This window comes from Notamacropus eugenii, chromosome 3 (assembly GCF_028372415.1).
Source record: "Notamacropus eugenii isolate mMacEug1 chromosome 3, mMacEug1.pri_v2, whole genome shotgun sequence".
Taxonomy (NCBI): Eukaryota; Metazoa; Chordata; class Mammalia; order Diprotodontia; family Macropodidae; genus Notamacropus; species Notamacropus eugenii.
Genome location: NC_092874.1, coordinates 472300528 through 472326004, shown reverse-complemented (window position 1 = coordinate 472326004; position 25477 = coordinate 472300528). Strand labels below are relative to the sequence as shown.

The 25477-nt window shown below is 44.8% G+C and overlaps 1 protein-coding gene and 1 long non-coding RNA gene across 4 annotated transcripts in view; one reads left to right on the top strand and one right to left on the bottom strand.

Annotated features, from left to right (window-relative positions):
* The window catches only part of ITGA9 (integrin subunit alpha 9), a 406938-nt gene that overhangs the window by 261941 nt on the left and 119520 nt on the right, over positions 1-25477 (top strand). For all 3 annotated transcript variants that reach the window (XM_072598903.1, XM_072598905.1, XM_072598902.1), the window contains one exon: positions 17161-17311. In XM_072598903.1, coding sequence (XP_072455004.1) covers positions 17161-17311 — 151 coding nt within the window. The remainder of the gene's footprint in view (positions 1-17160; positions 17312-25477) is intronic.
* LOC140497693 (uncharacterized) lies at positions 3984-6952 on the bottom strand. The gene is made up of 2 exons (XR_011964820.1): positions 6848-6952; positions 3984-6342 (listed from the first exon to the last, which is right to left on the bottom strand). It is a non-coding gene; the product is annotated as an uncharacterized lncRNA (long non-coding RNA).

Sequence of the window (25477 nt, the reverse complement as noted above, 5' to 3'; positions counted from 1 at the left end):
TAGTGAAGAGTTCAGGGAGAGGTGTGTCTAGTTGATCCCAGAAGTAAGGGGTGGGGCTCTGGAGTCTACAGAGTTGGGACAGGGGCCACAGTCAAACTCCTGCTTTGGGAGCATCACATTGGCACCTTGCAGAGAATGGATTGACAGGAAGAGGGATTTAAGCCTGTTGTAATCTATGGCACAAGAGGTATGATTCTTTAATAAAAAAATCCCCCCCACTCTTGTACTGGGCCCAGGCCTGGCTCTCAAATTGGCCTTAAGTGCTGATCCTTGCGGGACTTTCCCATTTGGCCCTAGATTGACGGTACCATGTCCAGGGACCTTGGGAAAATGTCTGCCTCTGTGTGGTAAGCCTCAAACCAACATTGCCAGGAATCCTATTAGGAAAGAATGCAGGAATCTGGTTATAAACGCCGCCAGTGGCCATGTGCTCCAGGGAGCACCCTGCCATGTGCAGTGCCTTCTCATTACGGAGGCTCCGCACACCTGTCCCAGGCTGTGAATGACAGGCTGGGCGCTGATTCAGCTCATTCTTTCCCGTGTAGGTTGGATGCAGTCTCTGCTCAGGGCTGGTATTTGACAGTGAGCTTATGGCTGGTGTCTTGGGTCTTTTCTCAGATGTTATATGATCTCACATTATTACTAGGCTCTGTGGGGAAGAGGGCTAAGAGCTTATCAGCAAACCTGGAAAACTCTTTTCTTTGCCAGAATTTGCCAGAGCATTACAGCTCTGCCCTCCCTGCCTCCCCTCAGGCCACCCCCAGCTTGGGAAAAGCAGCCTGGGATTGGGAGCAGCTGGTCTTTGAATTGAACAGTTTCTGGAGCCACAGAGGATAGGAATTATGTCTGTAATAGTATATAGTCGTAAAAGGAACACAGTGACATTCTGCCCCACGAAGTATTGGCAGCAGAGGGGGTGGAACGCACTGTTTGATTGAGGGACAGAAACAGGACTAGGGAGGGGTGACTGGGGCTTTGTCCCAGAGCATGGAAATTTATGTAGTGAACACAAAACTTAATATTTATGCTCTGGTAGAATAAAAGCAGCTGGGCACCATGAGGTTAACACCAAATCATACGATTTTTTACATCGGACTTATGATTTCATTGGCATAGGGAACTTTTGTTGAGAAAGTTCCCTTTACTAATGCAGGTCATCATTTGCCTTACAGCTTACAGTCTTGGAGAGTTTCCTGAGGCACTGAAATGTGAAGTAATTGCCTAGAGTCACACCACCAGCATGTGTATGGATGGAATGGAATGAATTTATTATGTGCTAAGCATGGCAATATAAATAGAAGAGCAGAGATCCAGTCATATTCTCACATTCTTTTAGGAGAGACAACACCCGCCCACCCACCCATGAGGGTCCTGCTGCAGGGCAGATGGAAGGGCCCTCCTCCAGATCATCAGGGGCAGGGCCAGGTTCAGCCTGGGCTCCTACTGCAAAGCCAGCACTCTGCCCTGGCCCACGCTGCCTTTCTAACCCTTCATCCCTCCTCCTTGTCTTCTTCCTTATCCTTCCTCCTCCTCCTCCTCCTCCCCACCCCCCATGTGGATCCAACTTCCTGGGAGTTTTCTCTTGTTTCTTTCCTTACTTTTCTGGGCCTTCAACTAGGAGAGAGGGAAAGAGAGAGGGAGAGGGAGAGAGGGAGAGGGAGAGAGAGGGAGAGAGAGGGAGAGAGAGGGAGAGAGAGGGAGAGAGAGAGGGAGAGAGAGGGAGAGAGAGGGAGAGAGAGGGAGAGAGAGGGAGAGAGAGGGAGAGAGAGAGGGAGAGAGAGGGAGAGAGAGGGAGAGAGGGAGAGAGGGAGAGGGAGAGAGAGGGAGAGGGAGAGAGAGGGAGAGAGAGGGAGAGAGAGGGAGAGAGGGAGAGGGAGAGAGAGGGAGAGGGAGACAGAGGGAGAGGGAGAGAGAGGGAGAGAGGGAGAGGGAGAGGGAGAGAGGGAGAGAGAGGGAGAGAGTGTGTGTGTGTTTGTCTTTTTGACAGTAATAAGAAACCTGGCACATCGAGCACCAAACAGAGTGAGAATCAGTGATGAAAATGAGATTCCTGAAATACACACATCTTATTTTCCCTAAATAAATCTTTCCTGAGACTCTCCTCTCTCCTTGCCCTCTCCGACCCTGCTTCAGGTTGTCACACTGGCACTCCTGGGAGCACCTTTCCCCCATTCCTTCTGCCTCCGTCTCGGGCTTGCTGGAGCCCATCACTCCCAGTGGAAATCAGGTGCCTCTCTTTTTCTCCCCTTTCTTTTGGTTCTGGTGGTCCTGGGTGCTCCCTTACCCCACATGATGCCAGCCACATCAGGGGTTCATCAGACACTTGGGAGGGGGAAGGGAGAGGCCTGGCAAAGATGTTGGAGAGTAGATCCCAAGTTCCTTACCAAGATGATCTCCACCCAAAAACATGAGAGGAAGAAAATGTTCTGGCCTCTGTCTTTTTCTGAGCTCAACAGAGCAGCCTGCTTCACTTTCAAGGCAGAGAGTTCAATGAAAATGCAGTGGGTCTTATCAGAGAGGTCACAGGCTTAGAGCTGGTGATCAGCTAGTTCAGCTCCCTCCATTTACAAGTAAAGGAACCTGAGGCCCAGTGATGTGTGGGGAGGAGAGTGACTTATGGTAGTAAACAGCAAAGCCAGAATTTAACTCTCCGAATCTCAGCATTTCTTCCAGTGTGGTGGTGGTAGTAGTAGTAATAGTGGTGGTGGTAGTAATAGTAGTGGTGGTGGTAGTAGTAATGGTAGTAGTGGTAGTAGTGGTAGTAGTGGTAGTGGTGGTGGTGGTGGTGGTGGTGGTAATAGTAATGGTAGTAGTAGTGGTGGTGGTGGTGGTAGTAATGGTAGTAGTGGTAGTGGTAATAGTAATGGTAGTGGTGGTGGTGGTGGTGGTGGTAGTGGTAGTGGTGGTGGTAGTAATAGTAGTAGTAGTGGTGGTAGTGGTGGTGGTGGTGGTGGTGGTGGTGGTAATAATAGTAGTGTCATGGTGCTGGTAGTAGCACTTATATAGCACTTTAAAATGCTTTACAAATATTCTCTCATTTGAGCCTCGTAACCCCACGAAGGCGGGTGCTGTCATTATCCCCTTTTATAGATGAAGAAACTGAGTCAGACAGCAGTTAAGTGACTTGCTCAGAATCCGTCCGTCCATCCATCATCCTATCAGTCACACAAGGTCAACCTATCATTAAGCATTTATGAAGCGTGTACTAAGTGCCAGGCACTGTGCTAAACACTCGAGACATAAAGAAAAAGAAAACAGTCCCTGCCTGATCCTAGGACTAAGTTACTGAATTTCTCCTGGCCTCAGATTCTCCCTTTGTAAAATGAAGGCATTGGCTCAAAATCCATGATCCTAGGAATTCTGCCGCTCACTGCCCATATGACCCTGGGCAAGTCTCTTGGGGCCTCAGTTTCCCCATATGTAAAATGAAAGGACTGGGCTAGTGGACTGGCTTCCAGCTCTACCATCACAGGATTATTTTGATAATTACAAGAATTGTACTTCCAGTTGCATTCTGGGAACAAAGCTGTACCCAAGTTGAGGGCCCTCAGCTTTCTCCTCCAACAGTTTCATAACATGAGGAAGGTTTCACATTCAGAAAAAAGATATTTTGTCTTAAAAAATTGCCTTCTTTTCTTTTTGCTTTGACTTTTTAGGTTAGTTTGCTTTAACCCAGCCAAGGGCAGGGAAAAATTGGATTTTGGTAAAGGACAGGGGTCATCGATGACCCTACATCCTTTTGTTCCTTTGACAGCACTGGGCTTTTTTGTTCCCTTAAATGGGGAAAAATTGAGCCTTGTGTAGTTCTGTCTGGTGACCACTGCCCATGCTGCTGACCTGGAGGTTGTTTTGATTGAGCCGCGTTTGTGGGATGCTTGGATTATCCAGTGGACCATTCACACACTCCCCCTGTGACCAGGCCATGATGTCACGCCCCTGTGAGTGGTTTGGAGCTTAGAAATTCCCAGGCCCCCTCGGGCTTCTTTTCCCTTAATCCACTTCTTGCTGGGAGTGAACCAGATTTGTTCCAGATGTCCTCAGATTTATCGATTCAGGAAACGGCTCAAACAAGGACGGCAAAGTCAAGACCCGGTGAAGATGGAATTCCTCTGTCAGCTGGGAACCAGCATCATTCTGGAGGAGTGGATGTTGACATGGCTCCTTGGAGTGGCAAGGAGAGAAACAGGGAAAATGTGTCCAGAGACAAACAGGGATCATTTTGCCATGTCCTGAGGGTCTGGCACAGTCAGCAGTGGCCAAGGCCAAGATTATGCTCGACAACCACAGAGGCTGCATGCACTATGTGGGGACCCTGGGCTAGACGGGGAGTCATCTCTGTTGCTCACTGGCTGTGTGTGCCTTTGGGAAAGTCGTTTGTCATTTCTGCCTTGAAGTTTCCTCATCTGGAAAAATGGGGATGATGTCATCTGCCTCACCTGTATCACAAGATCATCATCAAAGGGTCTTATGCACCTACTATGTGCCAGGCACTGTGTGAAGTGACAGGGATGCAAAGAAAGAAAAAAAAAAATCACATCCCTGCCCTCAAGGAGCTTCCAATCCCATGGGGGTGACACTCTGCCTGTAGTGAAAGCAGGAGATAATCCCAGAAGGACGGCACTGGTGGTAAGGTGAGATGACCACATGAAAGTACTTAGGAATTCTAGAAGACTTCCCCCCACCCAGATCTGTGATTTAGTCGCTACAGGGATCTCCCATTATAGAAGCTCCACTTACCAGTGTAGCTCTCCAGTCCTTCTTAGATACAGTTGTGGTGGACATGGAGAGATTGAGTGACTTGCCTTGACTCACACAGCCAATATGCGTTCAGGATTTGAACCCAGGTCTTATCAACTCTGGGCCCTGTAACCCTGAGCAAGTCACTCACTCCCTCTAGGCCTCAGTCTTCTTATCTGTAAAGTGGAGATAGTAAAATTTTACTGCCAGCCATGTAGGGTTGTTGGGAAGAAAATTCCTCAGCACCTTAAAGTTCCATAAATGTGAACCGTTATGGCTGTGACAGACCTGGCTTTGTAGCCCTCTGAGCTGTAGAAATGCTCACTATATTCTAGAATTATTCTTGTTGCCACCTGAGATCACATTCACTTCTGCTGACTCAAGGATGACTATGGGGAGGGTAGTAATAGCTAGCTTGCTAAGCGCCCAGCACTGTGCTGCTAAGCTCTACAATTTTTATCTCATTTGATCTTCACAATAACCCTGGGAGGTATGTGCTATTATTATCCTCATTTAACAGATGAGGAAACTGAGGCCTAGAGTGTGACTAAGTGACTTGCCCAGGGTCACACAGCTGCTAAGTGTCTGTGACTAGATTTAAACTCAGGTCTTCCTGACTCCAGGCCAGGTCCACTGTACTGCCTAGCTGCATTCCTGGCACATAGCAAGCATTTAATAAATGCTTGTGTTTGTTGAATGACTGACTACTAATTAAAATATTTACAAGTCTTCCGTATTCACCCATTGGCTGAAATAAAGTGTGAATTCCTAATATTGGCATTCAAGTCCTCCCAGACACTGGGCTCTTGGGGCCTTCCTTGACTTCCCTCCTTCTGTGATCCTCTGTGGCTTTTCTGGCCTTTACCCAATGGCCTACTCTCTCTCACCAATTTAGCCCATCCCAGAGCTCTCTGTGGGTTTGTTCACTTTGTCCATCCTGCCTGGAATTGTTTGTGCAAATGGCATCAGGAGTGTGAGATCTCAGAACAAACTGAAGCTGTCAATGGAAGCTGAACACAATCATTCCTTGGTTTTCACGAGCTGTGTTGGGCACAAGATAAAGGTAAAAGAACAGCTCAGAACATTCCTTGAAGCAGAAGGGAAGATGCCGACGTGGGAGTGAGTGAGATCTGAGCAGACTTTTTAGAATGTCTCTTTACTGAAGAGATGCCAGTGCACAGATTAAGATGAGAGTTAAAGCCCAAGATAAGTGATGGGACAGCAAACAAGCACCCAGCCTGGGACAAGCTCGATCTCCACGTGGGCCATTCTCGGATTTGCTTTGGGGAAGGCAGCAGGTGAGGGAGTGTTTGCTTCAAAGGAGTGCCAGGCCATACAGGGGGTCAGCTCCCTTCCTCACCCCTGCCCAGGAGTGCCAGGCCGTGCAGGTCTTCCTTGCTCCCTGCAGGTGGCCAACTCCTGTCCCTGCCCTGGGCCTCAGAGACAAGTTGTGGTCATGAGGTGACCACACTCTCCACTGGATGGGGTCAGGGGCAGTGAGGAGAGCAGCGTCCCAGTGGTAACCCTGCCATTGTGAAGCTGTTGTCTTGGGTAGATCTCTTCATTTCTCTGGCCTTCCATTTTGTCACCTGTTAAACAAGGAGACTGGAATAGACAGATAAAGAAAGAGGGTCAGACTAGACAGTCACTGAGGTCTCTTTCAGCTCTGGCTGTGAGGTTACTGCTTAGCTGGCTGTTATCTTTGAAGGACCTAGAGGGTGGGACCACTCCCTTGGGAGTAGAGAAGGGGGAAAGTCCCAATCTGTGCCAAAGGGATGATCATAAATAGGCCAGTGATGTTGACTTTGATTGTTGGCAAAATTCTGGAACACATTAACAGGATAGTTTTTGACTATTCAGAAAGGAAGGCAGTGATCACCTAGAGCCAGCAAGGCTTCACCCAAAACAGATTATGTTGAATGACTTCATTTCCTCTTTTGGAAGATTTACTGTTGGGTGGAGGAATGCTGCAGACATAGCACACTGGCCTTTCAGTCTTTTACCAAAAGCTCTCATTAACAAGCCTTGCTTTTGGAAGGGAGCCAGTGGTATAACTAACACTGCCTCCCCCCTCTCCCTCTTCCCCCTCTCTCTCCCCCTGCTCTCTTACCTCTCTTCCTCCTCCTTCTTCTCCTCCTTCTCCTGTCTCTGTCTCTCTCTCTCCGTCTCTCTGTCTCCAGCTAGCAGCTTTCAGGATTTTTAGGCTGTGAACAATAGGAGCCTGGACTGGCAGGACTCCACTCTGAGCAGATGACTTGGCTCAAAGGAGAAAGAGACCTTTCCTGAGGGTCACGCAAGTACAGGGACTCTGGGGAAATTCCCAGCTCAGTGTTAATAGGCAAATTCATCACAAATGACTTCTATAAATAGAGGACATACTTTCTCTGACTCTGGTGATGGATTGTTTGTATGTTGGTTGTCCGTGGACCCTACTGGGAGGGTCATTGCCAGACTGGCCATAGGGCAGTGGATTTTTGGGTCACAGGAACTCTCAAAGATATTCAAGAGAGTTATAGCAAGGGCCGTGATCTGAGTTGGTTGAAGGAATATGTGCATGGATAAAATCATAGATCCCTGGAGAATTGAAGCATGCTTCTAAAGATGCTGAAGCTTTCTGCAAATTGGGAGGAATTAGATTCCCCTCCTTGGGCCCATCCAGCCCCAAGGCCATACTGTCCTGCAAACTGCATATCAAGGAGAAGAAGAATGCTGTGGGAGAGAGAGGGAGAAAAGGAGTGGAGGGAGGGAGGGAGAGACAGACAGACAGACACAGAGAGATAGAGAGACACACACACACAGAGAAACTGAGACTGAAATAGAGATAGTAAGTGAGTTTAGAGCACACTCTATCCCATCAGAGTAATAATCATACTAATAATAATATTAATCATTATTATTAGAATAAACTACTCAATCTACTTAACTAATGCTTTGCTTAGGGTTTAATCACTTGAGCTGAACCTTGGAGGAAACTAGAAGTTTCTAAGAGCCAGGCAGGGGCCACAGCTTGTGCAAAGGCTTGGAGATGGGAACACATTTTCTTATTTGAATATTTCTGAGGGAAAACAACCACTTTAGCCTGAATTGCCTTAGTTTTCTGCTTCACTTTGCTTCCATTTCTTGTGTTTAGCATTTAGAGCCCTTTCCAAACTGCCCTCCCTTTTTAGTCTTCTATCTTATCCCTCCACCCCCCATGCACTCTCCTGGCTGCTCCTCACCCCTGCTGCTCTATCTTGTGACTCTTGGGATTGTCCTCCAGCCCTAGGATGCTCTCTCCCCCCACCCTCTGCCTCCTGTACTTCCTGGCTTCCTTCCGGACTCAGTTGAAAACCCTCCTTCCTGGGCTCTCCCTTTTCCTGCGTCCTGTTGATCGGGTCATATCTTTTGTGGTGCAGACTTCAATGCATATTTTCTCCCCATTAGACTGGGGTCTCCTTGAGGACAGGGACTGTTTTTGCCTTTCAAGCACACAGTGCAGTTCTCGGCACATAACAGGCACTTAATCAAGGCTTGTTGACTAGCTGATTTGCTTCGAGGACTTTTGTAAATCTTAAAGTGCTGTGGACGTGGGGGTTTACGATGATGACCTCATTAAGAGTTTTATATAAAACCAGAAACGAGGGCCCTAATTCTCATCCCCTCCACTTACTCTGTGACGTTGCTTGTGACCTTTGCTCACATTGTGCATTAGATTCTCTAGAGAGGGTCACAGGACCATGGATTTAGAGGTATGTTGAAGGAACCTCAGTTATCACCAGGTTGGCCCCCCTCATTTTAAAGATAAGGAAACTGAGGCCTAGAGAGAAGAAGTAGTTACTGACAGTCACATGGAAAGTGAGTAACATAGAAGGAGTTCGTATTAAGGTTCATTTGTTTATCTTGTGGAGTCTGGAAGGTGAGGAGTTTTGGAGAGGAGGTTTGGAAAGTGTTCTGAGATATGGAACAAATTCTGGATAGTGTCAGCCTGAGACAAAGGAGATTGAGTATTGGCCTTGGCATTAGGAAGCCCCAGGATCCAATCACACCTTTGCCAGTTATTTATGGTCTGATCAGCAGCAGCCTCTCTGTGCCTCAGTTTCCTCATTTGTATAGTGGAGATTTAAATACTTTTGAAATTTACCTTTGCTTTAGAAATGGACAACTCTGATCTCATGTCAGAATGTGTTCAGAAGAAGCCAAACTCTAGTTCATTGGGTTGAATGGGAGTATTCCAAGCTTTCCCCCAGATTTTGTGATAGGGACAGTTATTGTGAATCCATCTAAAGCTATGGCTTTGCTTGTGAGCAGTGAGATGGAATGGATCCACTGCTCGAGCTCATGGATGCTTTAGAAAGGCCTTTGGTGGGACCCAGCAATGCTGCTGCTCGTCTCCTCATGGCAGGGGTCCACGGAGCCCCACCCCCGCCTCCTAGGACTCTCAGCCTCCTCCTCTTTGGAGGTTTCTTGGTAATTTTTTCTTAATTGGCTGCTCTGTTTTCTTTCATGTTCTTGGTTAGTGAAACATTCCGGACGCTTGCCCCGATTGCTAGAGATGCCCTAATCAGGAAATTTCAAGCGCTTTCCCAGCAGTGAAGATTAAAGATGGATTCTAAATATTTTGACGTTTCACTGCGGGAGATGATGACCCAAAGTGAAAGGCAGCTGTTAACGACAGTGAGCTAGGAAAGTTAAACAAATAGGGCTTCATCCACTTCCTGCAGGCTGGGGAGACCTCTCAGAGCTTGGGCCCTATGGCAGGGGAGCCCAGCCTGGCTCCGTTTCCCAGCCATTTTAGTCACTTTTCATTTCTCCAAGAGCTCTGGCCGGGATACTTAGGATTCCCGAGTTCTGATCCTGCCCTTGTACTCAGCTGCCTCATCTAGCTACCTTCCAGGTCTCAGGCTCAGTATGCTCGGGAGTGGTATTTCATAGCAACCCAGAAGGAAAATGTGGTCTTATAATAATAGCAAATAGCCAGGATAATAAAGGTTTACAAAGTGCTTTACACATAATTTACTGTTTGATTCTTATAACAGCCTTTGGAGGTAGGTGCTATTATCATCCCCATTTTATAGATGAGGAAACTGAGGCACTGAGAAGTTAAGTGCCCCTGTGTGCCCCTGGTCATATGGCTAGTAAGTGTCTGAGGGAAGATTGAAGCTCTGTGCACCATGCCCCCTACATCTTTGAGAGAAAGATAGGACCTGGGAATACAGAGGTGATCAGCCTCTGTGTCTGTCCTGGGCAGCAGGCTGCACCTGGAATTCCAAGTTTAGTTCTGGCCTTTCCAGGGTAGGAAGGATGTTGATAAGCTGCAGAATCTGTGGAGGAGGCCAGTCCAGAGTGGGAAGGGCCATGTGAGGCTCAGTCGGATGGGGGGATAATTAGCCTGGGGAAGAGAAGACTGAGCCATAGGGAATGAATGATAGTTGTCTTGGAGAATTTGAAGAACTACTGTGTGAAAGAAAGTGGAGCTCATCTACCTCTTCTCTAAAGACAAAACTGGGTGGCACAGTGGATAGAGCACTGAAGCCAGAGGCAGGAAGACCTGAGTTCAAATCTGGCCTTGGACACTTATTAGCTGTGGAACTCCAGGCAACTCACTTAACCCTATTGGCTTCAATACCTAATAATAGTGCCTACTTCCCATGGCTGTTGTGAGGATCATTGTAAAGAGCTTGCATAAATGTCTGGCTCCTAGTAAGGCTATACAAACGTTCAGTCATTTCTGACTCTCCATGACACTATTTGGGGTTTTCTTGGCAAAGATGTAGGAGTGGCTTGCCATTTCCTTCTCCAGCCCATTTACAGATGAGGAAACTGGGGCAATCATAACCATTAAGTGTCTGAGGCTGGATTTGAACTCAGATCTTTCTGAATCCAGATCTGAGGTCCTCTCCATTTCCCCACCTAGTTGACCCATATAGATGTTGGCCATTATTATTAGAAAGTACAGAGACAGATTTAGCCTGGATCCAATGCTTTCTAACAATTAAGGCCCCCCAGAAGGAGGAGGATGACCACTTTGGAGTGCTAGAGAGGGAATGCTTGTTCAGCTATGGTTTGGACTTATATGATCTCTAAGGTCCCTTCCAAAGGACATTTGGTGAAATTCCTTTCCCATGTGAGCCTCAGTTTCCACATTTGGACAATGAGACACATGTAAGTTTCTTGGGAGTCAGTGTTATTCCCTTCATTCTATCCCCAGCACATGACACCAGTGCCCAGCATGTGGTAAGTGCTCCGTAAATGGTTGTTGATTGATTAATTAATTGATGCGATTGGACCAGCTGGCCTCCATCCTCCGCATTACCTTGGACATTCTGGGCTTTAAAGGTCTGGCTATAAATGCTCAGGGGCTCTGGAAAATTAGGCTGAGTGCATTTCCTTAATTGGTCCAGAGTTTGCTTGTTACTGGCTTTTAGTGTGATGTGGCATCAACATTAGTATAATTCCCTGAATTCAGGAACTCATGCATTTAAGAGGAAACTTCCTTAGGGTGGGGAGAAGACACGAGAAATCAAAGAGCGACTTCCACATTAGCCAAGTTCCTCTTTAGCTCTCAAGTGATAAGGAGGTAATTAAGGTTCTTTGAACAAAGTCTGGGGCACAGTTTTACTCATTTAAATGATTTCTGAGCTTTATTTGTGTCTTTGCTTTTGAGATACAATTTTGGTCAGCCATGGTCTGGGTAGAAGAACTTTATTGCCATGATAGGTGATGACTGTGCACTTGACCTCTTTCTGTAAGCAGGTTCTCTGGGACTGGACCTGGGATTTCACTGGGACAGGAGATGCCCCCTCTCCTCACTAAGGCAGCCTCATGTTTGATTTTCAACATCTAATCTTAGAGGGAAGACTTGGGCATTGAGGATAAGTGACTGGTCCAGGGTCATGCAAGCAGAATGTGTCAGAGGCAGGGCTGACCGTTTCAGACCTCATGGCCACCTCCTCTATCCATTATACCACACTGCCTTTCTGTTTGGCCTTTAATAGACTCAAGAACATTGTGAGAGACACCTGGCACACAAGTCAGATATGGTGTTTCTTCCATCAAAATCTGTCACAATGACAGACTTGAACCAGTCTCACTGAAAAAGAGAACAGCGGTGGAATGGATGAGCAAACTCTTTGGGGGAGAAAATTAGTTCACAAAGAGTTCTGTTCCTCTTCTATAAACAAGCTTCCCTCCTGGGTCTTGTGGGCCAAGAGCCCCCTGGGCCTTGTGGGTCAAGAGTGGGGCCTGCATGTTTGAAGACTCCAGGAATGTTTGCACGGAGACTGTCCTTCACAGGGGCCATGGTTATTTCTAGATTAGATAAGAGGGGCCTGCTCAGCACAGCGCTTCCTGAAGTCATTGGAAGGGAGAGTTCCAATGTGAAAGGCCATTGTGTCCAGCCCTGCCTTTGCTTGGGCTGCTCTATGACTGCTGCTGGTGCTGGAAGTGAAGCTGAGCTGTATGAACCAGTGGGGCTCTTGGTGTCTGGAGACCTTGCTCACAACTCGACAATTCTGGAGACCCAAGGGTGACTCTTGGCTCTCACATTTGTACCATGGAGAAGTCGCTTTCACTCTTGGCCTAAATTTCTAGGTGGCACAGCAGATAGAGCCCTGGGCCTGGAGTTCAAATCTGGCCTCAGATACTAAGTGACTCTGGGCAGTCACTTAACCTTTGTCTTCATTTTCCCAGTTGTAAAATGGGGATCATACTAGTACCTACCTTGTAGGATGGAATGAGATAATATATGTAAAGTGCTTCCTTAGCACAGTACCTGACACATAGTAGATACTAAAGAAATGCTTCTTTTTTTCCTTCCTCAATTTCATCTCCTCCTCTCCTTTCTTCTTCCTTTTTCTTCTCTCCTCTCTTCCAATGAAAATACTTTGACATTAAATATCAACAGTCAGTGATGCTTACTTATGACCATTTACTTATCAGTTGATTTTGTCACATAAAGCACCATAACTCTATAGGCAAACCTTGGAGATATTGTAGGTTCAGTTCCCGACCACCACAATGAAGCAAGTATCGCCATAAAGTATATCAAAAAAATTTTCTAGTTGCTCATTGTGTAAAAAAGTTATATTTGCACTATATTGTAGTCTATTAAGTGTTCAATAGTATTATATCTTTAAAATGTACATACCCTAATTAAAAAATACTTTACTAAGAAATGCTAACCATCATCTGAGCCTTCAGTGAGCCATCATCTTTTGTGGTGGTTGGCCATGCCTGGATATTGATGGCTGGCCATTGCTGAAGGTTGGGGGACTGTGGCAGTGTCTTAAAATGACAATGAAGTTTGTCACATTGATGGACTCTTCCTTTCATTTGAACACTTAAAGGCCATTGTAGGGTTATTAATTAACCTAACTTTGATATTGTTGTGTCTCAAGGACTAGGGATGCCCAAGGAGAGAAGTGGGTGGGGGGGAACTGCACGTTGGTGGATCAGTCAGAACACACACAACATTATTAAGTTCTCCGACTTCTATGGGCATGGTTTGTGGATCCCCCCAATCATTACAATAGTCACATCTAAGATTACTGATCACAGATCACCATAATAGATATGATAATAGTGAAAAAGTTTGAAATATTATGAAAATGACCCAAGTATCACTCAGAGACATGATGTGAGCAAGTGCTTTTGGCAGAATGGCGCTGGTAGACTTGCTTAATGTGGAATCACCACAAACCTTCAATTTGAAAAATCGCAATGTCTTTGAAGTGCAGTAAAGCAGAGCACAATAAAATGAGCTCTGCCTGTATGTGAGGCCCTTCTGCTCAGTCCCCTCAGCGTTCTGCGTTCATTCTTTCTGATTTACTTTTCCTCATCTGACCATCGTTAGTGGGGACCATATTCTCCTGGTTTTGTTTTTTGTTTGCTTTGCATTGTTTCATAAATGGCTCTCCTCTCCGGGTTTCTTTATTCCTCATCCTTGTCATTCTTAATTACGTTCCAGTGCTCCGTGACACCAGTATACCACCATTTAGTTAATCATCACTCTATTTTTGGATATGTGGGCTGCTTTTAGGGTTTTAAAAAAATGATACACAATGCTGCTATGAAAATTTTTGAACAGAGAGTGCTTTTTTTGGGATACCACTTCAGGGGATATTCCTGAAAATGGAATTACGGTGTCAAAGGGTAGAACTATTTTTGTAACTTTTACTGTATAATGCTAGATTGCTGTCCAAAAAAGGTTGACAAATTTGTCGTTCTTCCATTAGGGAATAAGTGTTCCTGTTTTTCCACAGCCTTGCCAGCATTGAATTTTATTGCTGATAATGATTTTTGACAGTTTGATGGGTGTGTGTTGGCCTTTCAGTTTTTAAAAACTTGTCTGTTTAGGTGGAGGAAGGATAGCGTAGGGGAGCAAGCACTAGCATTGGATGGAGGCCCAGAGTTAAAATCCTGGCTCTGTTTCTTATGACCTGGGTGACTTTTAAAGAAACCATTTATTCTCTCTGGGCCTCAGTTTCCTTTTTTATAAAATGAGGCAGCTAGATGGTGTGGTGGATAGAGTGCTGGGCCTGGAGTCAGGAAGACCTGAGGTTAAATTCAGTCTCGACACTAGCTGTGTGACGTTTAGCAAATCATTTAACCTCTATTTACCTCAGTTTCCTCAACAGCAAGATGAAGATAGTAATTACACCAAACTTGCAGGGTTATTGTGAGGATCATATGAGATAATGTTTGTAAAATACACTTAGCACAGTGCCTGGGCACTATATGATGGGCACAATGATGCCCGTATGGTGGTGGTGGTAGTATTTATTTTGGGGTTGGATCATTTTTGAGGTCTCTTCCACTCTAGATCTAGGATCCTATAATTCTATGAATGGACCCTTAGTTTTTGTCATCTTTAGAATGAGAGAGTTGGAATAGATGTCCTTCTGAGGTTCTTCTCAGCTTTATCACGCTGTCATTCTTTGAATCCTTTAAATAGACCCACAGCACCAGCTGACATTTATATACTTAATTGATAAAGCACTTTATATAAATGATCTCACTTGGTCTGGGGAGAGAGAATGGTCCCCATTACACAGGTGAAGAAACTGACAAGATGACTTTTCCAGTGTCACACATCCTAATTTGGAAGCTAGCTGGTGTTTCTGAAGTCTCTAGTCATTTACAGACCAAGTATTTATTGATACCCTGGCTTCTAGGGTGAGGACTTGACAAAAAGAAAATAATCCCTGTCCTTGAGAAGCTTATGTCATATCCTGGGGGAGATACATGTTGGAGATAAGTAAATATGCCATATATATAAAGTAAGCATGTCACATACACAGGGTAAACGTGCCACTTGTACAAGTAAGCATGCTACACACGCAAAGTAAACACACCATGTATTCAAAGTAAATAGCAATTTTGTAGGTGAAGGATCCCTTCATTAGCAATGGTGAGATCAGGGTGGACCTCTTCTTGACTTGACTTCTACCTGGAAGGGAGCTAGAGATTCTGAGATGGGATGTGGAGTGAGGGACATTCTGGGCATGAGGCACAGCCGTGAGCAAAGGCCCTGTGCCACCTAGGATGATGCCATTTTGTGATTGCATGACAGGCACTAATTCCTATGATTTCTGCTCAAGTTCAAGTTGAAAGAGTTTTCTCAGACCTCTTGAGTTAATTCCCAAGATAGGACAGAAATAGCCTTGAGTTCATTTAAAATTAAATTAGCCTATATAATAAATAACTTCTGTAATCACTTAGGGGTCAAGGTCCCACTTTCTTGGTCCCAACACAGAGATTTGGAATTCTCTCCTAAATTAAATGTTTGGATCAGTTCAGGCCATCAGTGCTTTTTCTTCCAAAGTAGGAAAGCCAGAATTTTCATTGGATGGACGGTTCTGGTTGCTTGTCCTCTATCCAAAAGAACTGTGCGGGTGACACCAACAACTTCCCGTCTACCTTTCAGAATCCCCATTTTCACCTGTGGTAGCTAATTGAAGTGTTGTGTGATTCTGAACACTTGCTACCATTCAAGCAGGTCCACCTAAGAAGACATCATTAACTTTAGTTTTTTTTTTACCTTGTGTTTTTCCCCTCATACATAGAGCAATAACAAGGAAAAAAATAAAGGAACATGAAATGAATAAATACACATTTATGAAGCACTTGTTTTATGTTTTGAGCACCATGCTAAGCACTGATGGTACAAATACAAAAATAAAACATTCTTACCCTCAGGGAGATTCCATCCTAATACAGAGTCACAGGGCTGGTATTAGGATCATGGAGACCCCCTGTCTGGGAGCAATGGGAGGGTTAATGTGATTACGGTGGCCAGAGTAAGAGGTAAATGAGGGGGCCAGGGCTGGAACTGGTGGTAGCTATCAGGAAGATGGTTAAGGCTGGGATATGGCCCTGGTGAGATGTCCTGGGCGATCAGATTTGTGCTCATGCTCTTATCAATAAGGATGGCATGACCCCAGGGTGGGAGTTCCAAAGCTTGGTAGCTTGGTTTAAGCATAGACCTGGTATTTGGAGGTCTGTTTCCAAGGGACAGTGGCAGGCTGGCTGTCAAAAAGAAGGCCAGAGGGAAGCCAAGGAATCAGTGATTGATGATGTGCCTAGAAGACCAGCCTTGGAGTCTAAAGGAACCAGGTACAAGTTCTGCTTCTGACCATAGGTGACAATAGACTATGTGACCAAGGCACTTCTCAGTGCTGGAGTCAGCATTCTAAGACTGTAAATTACTGTCCAGTCATCAATCAATACCAGGGAAGGGAATTCCTGTACTTGGAGCATCCTGTATGGATGAAATCACATGTCTGTAGCTCTCCTCCTCCACTCATATAAAATAATAACTACTGGTATTTATATATCATTTCAAGGTTTTAAAAATGCTTTCCATATCAATCAATTAATATCCATTGATCAATAAGCATTAAGTACCTTCTAGAATCTAAGGCACTCTGCCAAGTGCTAGCTTGCATAAAGTGGCATAATATGGTCCCTTCTCTCAAAGAGTTCACAATTTAATGTTAGTTTTACTTGGTGTAGTAACTTCTGTGCATTGGAAGTCATCCCAAAAGTCACAGAACTAAGAATTTTGACTTCTGATCAAAGGAAGATCTCCTTATCATCCCGTTATTAATGATCATAATGTTTCAGTATTCAAGCACTTTCATAAATACTTTTGATCCTGAAGACGAGAAGCCTCATGGGCACTTGGGAGCTCTGTCCTTCTGTTTTCACCAGGGATTCTGGTGGGGTGAGGAGCTGCGGAGCATCAAGCCAAGGGGCAGGATCAGAGGGAGAAAGCATAGGATTGTACAGTAAAGTTAGCATAGGCATTTTTTTTGAACGAGGATTTCTTTCAGAATTCTACCTATAAAGTTGAATTTGCATAAAGCAAGAACTGCCTGCATGCCCAGTGCTCACCACCAGGAACCTTGCTGGTCCATGCTAATGTCTTTCTATTTATAATTACAGCGTCGATGCGGAAACACCATACCTGGCCCTGGGAGCTGTGAAGAATCTTTCTCTTAACATTTCCATTTCCAACCTGGGGGATGATGCCTACGATGCCAACGTCTCCTTCAACGTTTCTCGAGAGCTGTTTTTCATCAACATGTGGCAAAAGGTAGGTCTGTACGACCCCTTGATGTGCTTCTGCTTCATTCTAAACCCCAGATGTGGCCCTGTTCCATTCCAATTCTTGGTATGACAAAGCGTGAGACCTCGATCTTCCTCCCTGCTCCCATATATGTTTGGGTCCTTAGCAGGGGAGTGATTTGGATACAGCCAAAGATGTTATTATAATTACTGTTGGGAGGTGCCCTGGTTTGTCACGATTGTTCTTGGATTTAAAGTGGGGGAGATTTCATCAAAGAATTAGACCAGCCAGTAATACAAAACAATAGGCCTTTCTTGGTGCTTTTAAACTCACACAAGGGAAGACTTTATGATTTAATCTGAGATGTCCCAGGATGGGAAACCAGAGCAGAAGACAGGAGTAGTGTGGGAAGGATATGAGAGTACCATCTGCCTTCCAAATTTTAGAGCAGCTGCTGACATCCCGAAAGCAGGATGAAGAAGGTCAAGGAAGGAAGAAACCTGGTACAGTAGATAGGGCACTGGACTTGGAGTCAGAAAGACCTGGATTCAAATCCTGCCTTAGAGACATACTAGCTGAGAGACCCTGGGCAAGTCATTTGATTTTTCTGTGCTTCATTTTCCTCATGTATAAAAAGAAGAGGTTGAACTCCATAGTCCTAAAGTCCCTTCTAGATCTAAGCCTATGACCTCATGGATCAAGACATTTCTTGGATCCTTGGATATGCAGATCTCCAGGGGATGGCAAGGAAGGTGGTTCTAGGAGAGGCTGCCCCCTGGTTTGGTACTCCATTCCACCAAACTTTTACTGTGCCACCCAGGTTCATTGGGTAGATAGGAGGGCAACCTGGGGATACTGAAGAGGGTCAGAGGACTTCATGGCAGGGGACACAATCTTGCCACACTGAAATTTCTAAGGATAGTTCCCAACATAGAGAATTATAGCCAGAAATGAGAGGAGCTGCCAGGTGGGCCAAGGGAGCATTTATTTGGAGCATAGATGGTCTTTCACAGGAAAAGCAAGGCCTGCAAAGCCAGAAAGGCTTTTTGGATGTTTGGATGTTTGGGAAAGGGGAAGACCATGCTGATGAATGCTTTGGGAAAATAGTAATAAATAGTTGGAATGCAAAAGTTCCTCTCTCTGATCAGAGATGGTGCTAGTGCTATTAAGTTCATAGGATGATGAATTTGAAGAGACCTGAAAGGCTATTGACTTGAAGCTCCTCCTTTTACAGAACAGGAAACTGAAGCCTGAAGAGAGAAAATGACTTGCTTCAAATGACACAGATTGAGAGTGTGAGGGCTTGTTTCTGAACCCAAGTGTGATTACCAGTAAGGCGGCCGTCCGTCTGCATTGTCTCTGTAGACATGGCGGCCATCCCTCTGCATTGTCTCTGTAGACATGGTGGCCCTCCCTCTGCATTGTCTCTGTAGTCTTCCCATCTCTGTTGTCCTAGAGCCCTACAGAGCCCTGAGGTAGGGGATAAATTTTAAGTTGCTCTGCTCCTTCCCCTCCTCTATCCTCCCACCCCCTTGCCCATCCCTTTTGTATGTTTAAAAGCTGAAAAGGAAGAATTGTATTTTATTCCTTTTTGAAACCAAGGCTTATGTTTCAAAAAGTACCCTTTAAAGGGAGAAAACATTATTTTGATAAATACCCTGTGTGTATGTAAGGAGGAGGGGGCAGGGTAAAAAAAAGGATTTAATGGGAGGTAATAGGAAAATAACCATGAAAGAAGCAGGTCCAATTATGGTGACATCCTCTCCAAGAGACCACTGCTGCTTTTCATTTTCTGTCAGCCTTCAAAGGGCCCAGACTTGACCCTGGTAGCCTGAGGAAGGATCAAGGCTGCTTGCGGATCTGGACCAGGCCTCATTTATAGGCTGGGCACTGCTTGGGTCAAGGACTTCTTGGGAAACTGAGCAGCCCAAGGCTCTTTCTCACAGTCTTGATGGACATGCTGACTTCCCCTCCCCCCTTTCCTGGTAGAGTCACCAGAGCCCCTGGGATTTTCCAAGTGTAAACATTCTGTTTCCAGAAATTTAGCACTTTGGGAAAGGTGGTCAGCCCCTTTGTACACAGTTTTAACAATAATTGAAAAAAGTGTGAAGCATTTCCTCTTTAGAGAGGTCCAGGACATTGGGAGGTTGTACCCTTTCTGAAGTTTTACTGTAGCAGTAATTGAAATATGTAGGGTAGCATTTGGTTTTGTTTGTAATTGCCAACATTGCTTTACTATTTCTTAACTCTGGAGAGGTGAAGACCTGATGGAGAGAAATAGAGATTGAGTATGCAACATGGCTGCTTCCTGCTGGGTTTGTCTTTTGACATGGATGATCAGGTCTCTGAATTCGAAGTGAAGCAGGGATCCCTGAAGGCCCTCAGGTGAAAGTGTGGCAAAGCATCTTTCCTATTGACTTTTTGCAAACTGAGGCAAAATTTTACATAGAGGTGCCCTATCTCAAGTTGCTTGAGTTTCTTAAGCTGTCTCTTTCTGTTTATTCATCTACCTGTCCACCCACCCACCCACCCATCCATTCATCCATTCACCCACTCACCCACCCACCCACCCATCCATCTATCCATTCATCCATCCATCCACCCATCCCTCCATTCCTTCACTCTCATATTTTGACCTTCCCCTCTCTCTTCAATAATAGTAATAAAGGACAAATAAAAGAAAATGGCACCATGATGTAAGAAGAGCAGGAGGAGTCCTAAAACTCAGATTGATCTGGAAGCTGGTGAAGGATACTAAAGACAATGAAAAGGTTCAGGTTGGGGATTAGGGTTTTTTTTAAAGCTTTGTTAAGACAAAGAAAGTGACCCAAGAAGGGACTAGGATGGCCAGTGACAGAGCCCTGGACTAGGAGAGAGAAGACGTGTGATCTAGTCTTCACTTCTCTTTCTCTTTGTGACTGAGCCATAGTAAGCACTTAATGGTTATTGTCCTTCGTCTTCGAAGAGGACCAAAATGACATCACCATGTTAAAGTGAAATTTCAGTGTGTCTGACTGTGGCTGATCAGATCAATAGGAGCTCGGAATGCTCTACCACAGGTTGGGCACAGATAGTCCATGTGAATTTTTGGGGTGGATACTACAAATCTGTGCATCCTATGTTTACTTTGTGCTGTCTCAGTTCTGCTTTGCTCAAAGAGCACAGCACCTTTTCTTATGTGGGCACACCATGTTGAGTGGTCCTGTGCCAGTGTCTCCCATGTTGCACAGTCAAATCCAAAGGTTCTTGAGAGTGTCCTTGTATTCATTTCTTCTGGCCACCATGTGATCGCCTGCCCCATGTGAGTTCTCCATAAAATAATCTTTTTGGCAAGTGTACATTTTGCATTCAAACAACGTGGCCGGCCCATCAGATTTGTGCTCTCTGAAGCATAGTCTGAATACTTGGCATAGTCTGAAAATCTTGAGCAAGGACTTCAGTGTCTGGTACCTTATCCTGCCAGAGGATCCTCAGAATCTTCCTAAGACAGTTCAAATGGAAGTGATTCAGTTTCCTGGCATAGCACTGGTAGACTGTTTGCAGATGATTGTGCACTCAATGCAGTATCGGAAGCTGAGTTGCAACAAAGTATGGATCAATTCTCTGCTGCCTGTGCTCATTTTGACCTAATAATTGACACCAAAAAAACACAGGTGCTCCATCAGCCACCACCACACCATCCATATGTGGAACCATTGGTTACAACAAATGGAGAAGTTTTGAATGCTGTGGATAAGATCACTTACCTTGGTACTCGGTACTTACTTTCCAGGGATGTACACACTGACAATGAGGTTGATGCAACATTGCCAGAGCTAGCTCAGTGTTTGGGAGGTTCTGAAGAAAGGTTTGGGAGAGAAGAGGTATTAGACTGACTACCAAATTGAGGGTCTACAGAGCTGTTGTGCTGACCTCATTGTTATATGCTTGTGAAACATGGACAGTCTAGTAAGCACTTAATAAATGCTTGTTGACTGACTGACTTAATTCATTTATAAAATGAAATAATGCAGTAGGTGGCAAGGTGGATAGAGCACCAGCCCTGGAGTCAGGAGGACCTGAGTTCAAATCCTGCCTCCAACACTTTCTAGCTGCATGACCCTGGGCAAGTCACTTAATTAACCCTGATTGCCCCTCCCCTCCCCCATCTCAACAAAGTAACAATGCAAACGCTGTCTATTGCATGGAGTTGGGGGGAAAATGCTTTGTTAACTTTGAAGCACTGCCCTTGGTGCTAGTGCTAAGATTAGCTCCCATCTCTCCTGTCTGTAGCTTGTTGGTACCTAGATGTTGGCATGGTGTCTCTCCTATTGGACTGTGAGTTTCTCAAAGACAGGGACTGTCTTTTCCTAATCTTTGCACATAGTAGGCACTCAATAACTGCTTGTTGATGACTGCTCAGATAAGAATGTAGTTAAAAATCATTTGTCTTTTTCCTTTTACTTCTGCCCTTTTTGACTTCCTGACTTGAGTTCGATTTCTCCATGACCTCCTGATTGGGTGTTCATCTGACTCTCCACTTGGCCACATGCCCTGTTTTGCAAGTCATCACAGAAGGCTCATTGACCTGTCCAACTTGCTTCCAGCCAGCCTGAGGATTCTCTAACTGCCCTTTGTCCTGAGCTGGGTTTCGGCACCACCACCAAAGTGAGGGAAGTTGTTACGAAGGGAGCTCATACCTGGGCCCTTCTGAGGAAAGTGGTAAACTCCTTGTTAAACACAGCCTGAGGCCTTCTTTTATAGGTTGTTAAGTACACAACTGGTTGTCTGGGCTTTCAGGGATTATTCTTTATGGCAGGAGGAATGAAGGGGCCGGGACTTGTTTCTCTTATAAAATGAGCCTCTGGGTTTATCTATCTTGGCTTCAGAAAGATTGGTTTCTTTCTCTTAGGAGTTTCTTTCTTCTCACTTTCAAGAGAGGCTTCTCAAAATGGTGCCAGGAGAGAAATGGAGTCCAAGTTCTAATCCTACTAGAAGGGGAGCCCCGTAAACACACATGTATATGTATATATCTTATGTGGAAGTCTTTGCACGCCTGTGTTCCAAAAGGGGGTTCCCCATACATTCTGTATCCAGCTGTTTGTGCATAATGGAATGTGATTAATGGATTTTGGAAAGAAAGAATGAGGGAAGCAGCAGTTATCAAGCGTTTACTATGTGCCAAGAAATATGCTAAGTACTGGGGTTAGACAGTCTAGAAGATCTTTGCCTTTTCTAGGGACTCTTTCTAATGGAAGAGCCATCTCACTGAGGCAAGTGGTGGTCTGGAAGGGGTGAGGTGGTTTCCAATGACAGCTCCTCGCTCTTCCTCACACAATACAGTCCATCTCCTGATTCTGGTCACTTTCTGTGACTTGGGCCATATCTGGAATCCTCATCTCTGCCTCCTCTCAGCTCCTTTGGCTTCCTGGAAATCCCAGCTCAACATCTCTCCTTCTGTAGGAAGCCTTTCCTAATTCCCCTTAATACCAGGGCCTTCCCCCGAGATTAGCTCAGATTTACTGTTTAGATCTAGATTGCATGTTCCCTCTTCCTTTAGACTGTGAGCTCCTTGAGGACACGGACTTTCTTCTGCTTTTCTTTTTGTCCCTGACACTTAGCACAGTTCCAAGCATACAGTAGGTGCATAATAATGTTTATTGACTGACTGGAAAGGTATTGGGTTAATGAATGAGGCCACAGAAGTGTAGATTGGCATGCCCTATCCAGGAGCCATAGAAATATTGGTTTGATTATGGTTCAACGATTAACTATGGCATTTTGGAGGTAGAAGATACTTGTTCAGGGTCAAGGTAGCTGTGAGAAGACTAAGGAGTGGAGTAGGGCATGGTTGGAGCCAGGCCTCCTTGTACCAAGTAACTGAGGTAATGACCAATCAGGTCCCAGAGGCAGGAGTTTCTGGAGGTGAAAGGGTTACAGTCCTCTGGGGCATAGTGTCTGGTCAAGGAAATGGAGAATCCAAATATCTTCCCACTAGGGAGGCACCCATAACTTAGTAGGTAAATTTTAAAGAGTTGCCTGAGGCTCAAAGTGATTGGGAGACATTTATGGTCACTCAGCTGACAAGCCTGGGAGGTTGGATCTGAACACAGGTCTTTGGGACTCAAAGCTTAGCTTCTGGCTCTCCAGATTTTTTTCACCTCCATCCTAGCTCCTGTGCCCCACTCCTATGTTGATGAGTTCCCTCTGGATCCTCCATTTGAGAAGGTAAGCGTGCCAGCAATGCTTACTTCTAACCTGGCTCAGCCTGGGGCTCTGATCTCTTCCCCCTTCCTGCTCTTTAGTTCTTTTATTTGTTTGTCTTTTGTCAGTAGAATGAGGACAGGGATAGTCTTGTATTTGTAGCCCTGGCTTATGCCTTATGCCTGACATCTAGTAAGCATTTAATAAATGTGTGATCGAATCTACTCTGCTAATCCAACAGCCTTCTTCCTCTCCCTTTTCTCCTCCCTGCCCCGTTCCTTTTTCCCCTTTTCTTTCCACACCTATATAGGAACACATGAATAATGTACATATCTACGAAGCCATATATGTGTATATATGTAGATAGTTTGCAGACCTCAGAGCACTTTATAAATGTAGCTATTTTGTTGTTCATATTCAAGACAATAAGCATAGTAATGGATTGTTTTCACTTGAGAGAAAACTGAAGTTGTGGGGGGGCATTTCAACATTCCACATGGTCTTTCCTTTCTGGTCTCTGATCTAATGCTCCCTAAGCCTCTGGTGTCTTTACTAGGGGCTTCCTGAATGGAGACAGTAGGGGCTAGAAAGCCCATTATTTTTTAACACACAATTCTGTTCCTTTCCCCCACCCCAGCTGGCTTTTCTCATCTTTCCTATGGAACATTCCAGGATTAGCTTATGCCTGTCTTCCTCCTGTTGGCCTTGAAGTTTCTCCTTTAAAGCAAGATCAAAATGCTCTTGTCCAAACTGGCGGGGACTGCACTGGATGGGCAAATTCCACTGGCAGGAAAACACCCTGGTGGCAAAGCCCCTGGGTCCATTGTGGAATGAAAATGAACAAGTGAGAAAGACCCTGACCACTTCCCAGAGCTGACTCTGATGGGGGCCAGGGTGCAGATGTCCATGCATTCCTTGGCATAATGCTTTATTGGAGCGGCTTTGTCTTCAGATCTGTAAATGGCTTTATGTTGCATCTGATAATCATAAGAAGAGCTGACATTTATGGCTGATATAATTTATCTTGAAGCTTATAAGAATAGTAGCTGACACAGAACATTTTGAAGTTTGCAAAATACTCTGTGCAGATGATCTCATTTGACCCTCCTCACAACTCAGTGAAATAGTTGCAATTATTGTCTCAATTTTACAGATATGGAACTGAAGTAGAGATAAGTCATATGACCTGCCCAGAGTCACACAACTAGTAAGTGTCAGAGACAGTACTTGAACCCAGGTTTATTACACCTTTTTCTTCATTTCTTGACCTCGTTTTTCAAGCTCTGTCCATAGTGCTGATTTGTAAAGAAAGCCTGGTGTCTTTGTTCTCTGTCACAGTGCTTTGGAAATGTAACCAATGAGGCTAGACGTCTGTATCCAGCTGAAAAGGGATCATATCCCACTGTGGTATGATAGCTAACATTTCATAGTTGCTGGCATATAATACAACACCTTAAGATTTACAGAAGGTTTTGTTTCTCTGTGTTATCTCACTTGGGAGGTAGGTGCTATTATTATCCACATTTTACAGAAGAGGAAACTGAGATTGAGAGAGCTTGTCCAGGGTCACATAAAGGACAAAGTAAGTGTCTGAGACTGGATTTGAACTCAGATCTTACCCACCTTGACAATAAATACACATACACATTACATACGTATCTACATATTCATGTACACATGCGTATATACATACACACATAATACAGATCCACACATATGCATATAAACACATACACATTCAAAATATATGCATATATGTACATGTATATACATATGTAATCAGATAAATGTACCCATATATAAAGAGATATACATGTATGTATATATGTGTGTGTATACACATATACTTACACACTATGTGACCTGGGGCAAGTCACTTAAACTGTCTCAGCCTCAAGTTACACATAATTTATACATACTACACATATCTGTATGCATGTGTATGTACGTGTATGCATACGTACCCTATACATACACACATACATAAATACACACATATATGCATACACC